The 3,496-nt window shown below is 38.9% G+C and overlaps 1 protein-coding gene across 1 annotated transcript; it reads left to right on the top strand.

The window, feature by feature from the left end:
• Positions 1–1,617: 1,617 nt before the first annotated feature.
• LOC139843719 (uncharacterized) lies at positions 1,618–3,104 on the top strand. The gene is made up of 3 exons (XM_071833867.1): positions 1,618–1,631; positions 2,423–2,586; positions 2,722–3,104. Exons 1-3 carry the CDS (start codon positions 1,618–1,620, stop codon positions 3,102–3,104), a joined length of 561 nt encoding a protein of 186 aa, XP_071689968.1.
• The last annotated feature ends 392 nt before the right edge of the window (positions 3,105–3,496 follow it).

Genomic DNA, 3,496 nt, shown 5'->3' with positions numbered 1-3,496 from the left:
AAAATGATATGACTGGTGTTCCGCGTCATATTGCGGAACACGGACTTAATGTAAATCCAGCTTTAAAACTTGTAGTGCATAAGCATAGAGGCATGGCCCCCGATCGCGCTAAGTGGCTGTGCGAAGAGGTAACAAAATTGGTAAGAGCAGGAATTTTACGCGAAGTTCAATACCAATCATGGATTGTGAATCCAGTGTTGGTAAAAAAGCCCGATGGCTCGTGGAGAATGTGTATTGATTTCAAGGATTTAAATAAAGCGTGCCCTAAAGATAATTATCCACTTCCAGAAATTGATTTGAAAGTGGAATCTTTACATGCTTTTCCATACAAATGTTTTTTGGATGCGGCAAGGGGATATCATCAGATCCCAATGGCCAAAGAAGACGCAGATAAAACCGCTTTTCATACAGGCAAAGACATATTCTCTTATATAATGATGCCTTTTGGTTTAATCAATGCAGGTGCGACATATCAACACTTAATTGACACTGCGTTCGAAAAGCAAATTGGGCGTAATCTTGAGGCTTATGTAGATGATTTAGTAATTAAAAGCACAACGCAAGAATGCATTATTGACGATATGCGGGAAACATTTGATACATTGCGCAGGATAAACATGAAGCTTAATCCGCTAAAGTGTAGTTTTGGCGAAACTGAAAGAAAATTTTTGGGATATCTTGTTACTGAGCAAGGTATTCAAGCTAATCCAAAAAAAATTGTGGCTATTGAAAATATGAAGGCACCAAAGACGGTCAAAGAAGTGCAAAGTCTGACAGGAAAATTAGCCGCATTAACGCGTTTCTTGTCTAAGGCCGCTGAAAGACAATTACCGTTTTTCAAAACTTTAAAAAAACTGCTTGAAACAAAAGAGCTTTGTTTGGACAAGTGAAGCTGAAACCGCGTTTCAGGAAATGAAGAAGTTATTAAAAACTTTGCCTACGTTAACAGCGCCAATTGATGGCAAAACTCTTTACCTTTATATATCGGTAGCAAGTGAAGCTTTTGGCTCAGTTCTAGTTGCGAAAAGGGATAAAATATAAAAATCTGTGTATTTTGCAGTAAAGCTTTCACAGGAAGTGTGATAAACTATGCGCCGATTGAAAAATTTGTGTATGCACTCATATTAACATTGCGAAGGTTAAGAAGATATTTTCAAGGGCATACAGTGCATGTGTTAACTAACATGCCTGTCAAGTAAGTCTTAACAAAACCAGAGATATCTGGTAGACTTGCGTTGTGGGCAGTAGAGTTAGGTGCTTATCAAATCTCTTACCTTTCTCGCAATGCTGTAAAGGGCCACGTTTTGGCGGATTATCTCGCCGAAATGACTGGGGAGTTGGAGGTGATTAATGAGCAAACAGAATTAAAACCAGTAGTTGGTGAAGCATGGGATTTATTTACTGATGGAGCTTCATGTGCAGAAGGCGCTGGTGCGGGTTTGGTGTTGGCAAGCCCAAGTGGTGAGGCGCATACGTGCGCGTTACGTTTTAATTTTGATGTAACAAATAATGAAGCGGAATATGAAGCCTTGCTTGCTGGTTTAAATATTGCGTGAAAAACGGAAATCACTAAGTTGCGAGCATTTACATATTCGCAATTAGTGGCAAATCAGTTTAATGGCTCTTTTGAGGTACATGATTCTTCAATGCAGAAATATTTACAGTTGTTGAAAGAATTGGCAGTGTGGTTCGAGCATTTTGAACTCCCGCAAGTGCCAAGAAGTCAAAATAAGAAGGCGGATACTTTAAGTAAGTTGGCCGCTCTAACGTTTTCGCACTTTCGAAAACAAGTTTGGGTCGAGGAATTGCCAAACAAATTAATAGATAATGACTTAATGGTTGCGTCTGTTGTAGAAGAATAGATAAATTGGATGGAACCAATCTTTCAATACATCCGCAATGATATTTTGCCAAGTGATAAGCGCGAAGCTCGCTTAGTAAGAGAGCGAGCATCAATGTATATCATTCAAAAATGACATCTTGTACCGTAAATCATTTTACTGTCCAATGATGCGGTGTGTGGGCTCAATTGAAGCAGAAATGATCATTGATGAAGTGCATAATGGTTCTTGTGCATTGAAGAAATGATCATTAAAACTATTGCTGCGAAAATTATGCGGATGGGTTACTTTTGGCCATCCCTATATCGCGATGTTGCAAAGATTGTTAAGCGTTGTAAAAGCTGCCAAAGGCATGCTCCGCAGAATCGGATTCCAAGGCATGATATGATTCCTGTTAATTCGCCATGGCCATTTCACAAGTGGGCTATTGACATTGTAGGACCATTTCCTGCAGGGCCTGGCAATGTCAAATTCCTGATTGTGACAATTGATTATTTTACAAAATGGGTGGAACCTAAGGCGGTTCGCACTATCACTGGAGTACAGGTGCAAAATTTTGTGTGGGAGTAATTTGTTTGCAGATTTGGTATTTCATATGAATTGGTTAGTGATAATGGTGCCCAAATAGCTAAAGATCCTTTTAAAACATGGTGCACTGATTTAAATATAATCCAAAAGTTTACATCAGTGGCGCATCCACAGGCTAATGGCTTATGCGAAGTAACCAATCGCGATATTGTAAGCGGTATTTAAAAGAGGTTATGCGAAAAGCAAACTGGTTGGGTAGATGAATTGCCCAATGTGTTGTGGGCACATCACACTACTTTCAAGAAAAGCACATGGGAAACACCTTTTAGTTTGGTATATGGCTCTGAGGCAGTAATACCCGCTGAAATTCTTGTGCCAACGCATAGAGTCGCTAACTTTGAGGAAGAAGCAAATGATGATGCATTGGGCGAAAATCTGAATTTCATTGAAGAGCGACGGTTGATGGCTGCTATCAGAGAGGCAAATAATAAACAACAAATTGCCAAGTATTATAACAAAAGAGTGCGTGCTTTATCTTTTGATACAGGCGAATGGGTACTGCGGAATAATGATGCAAGTAGAGCAGAAAAACTTGGCAAATTAGGACCTAATTGGGAGGGTCCTTATCAAGTTGTGGCAATTAATGCAGCAGGTTCATGTAAGCTCGCAGATGTAGAAGGGCGAAATTTACCTAATGCGTGGCATGCCGCTTTATTAAAGCGATATTATGCGTAACTCTGGGAAAATAACGTGAAGGCCAAAATGCATATGTATAAAGTGCAAAATTAGTTGCAAGGCCTATACTTGATATTCTTTCTGTGTGTTTTTATTTTTAATTTTTGCAAGTCTTGATCACACTTGTAAGAGTATAAAAAGTAGACACTTGTAAGAATATACAAAAAAGTTTGTTTGTGAAATGCCAAAAGTTTATGAAATGTTTTGTATTTTGTTTCATAGTGCTTAGGTGTTTCTCGACGTTTAAGTGGCGAAGTGATGAAATTGCCCACTTTCGCAGAAAATAACTATTGCGAAAGGAACTTAAAATCCTAAGTATTTGATTTTGCCATACTTAGATGCTTCGCGATGCTAATTGATTTCCTAAGGATCGTTTTGGCGGACTTAGAAGA

Source organism: Rutidosis leptorrhynchoides, chromosome 1, assembly GCF_046630445.1.
Source record: "Rutidosis leptorrhynchoides isolate AG116_Rl617_1_P2 chromosome 1, CSIRO_AGI_Rlap_v1, whole genome shotgun sequence".
NCBI classification, from domain to species: domain Eukaryota; kingdom Viridiplantae; phylum Streptophyta; class Magnoliopsida; order Asterales; family Asteraceae; genus Rutidosis; species Rutidosis leptorrhynchoides.
The sequence above is the reverse complement of the archived record's forward strand: the minus strand, read 5'-3'. Positions and strand labels throughout refer to the sequence as shown.

Excerpts from the sequence above, each read along its gene's own strand:
- LOC139843719 (XM_071833867.1), top strand. Across the intron at positions 2,587-2,721 it reads CAATCGCGATATTGTAAGCG|TAATACCCGCTGAAATTCTT; the intron begins GTATTTAAAAGA and ends GCTCTGAGGCAG.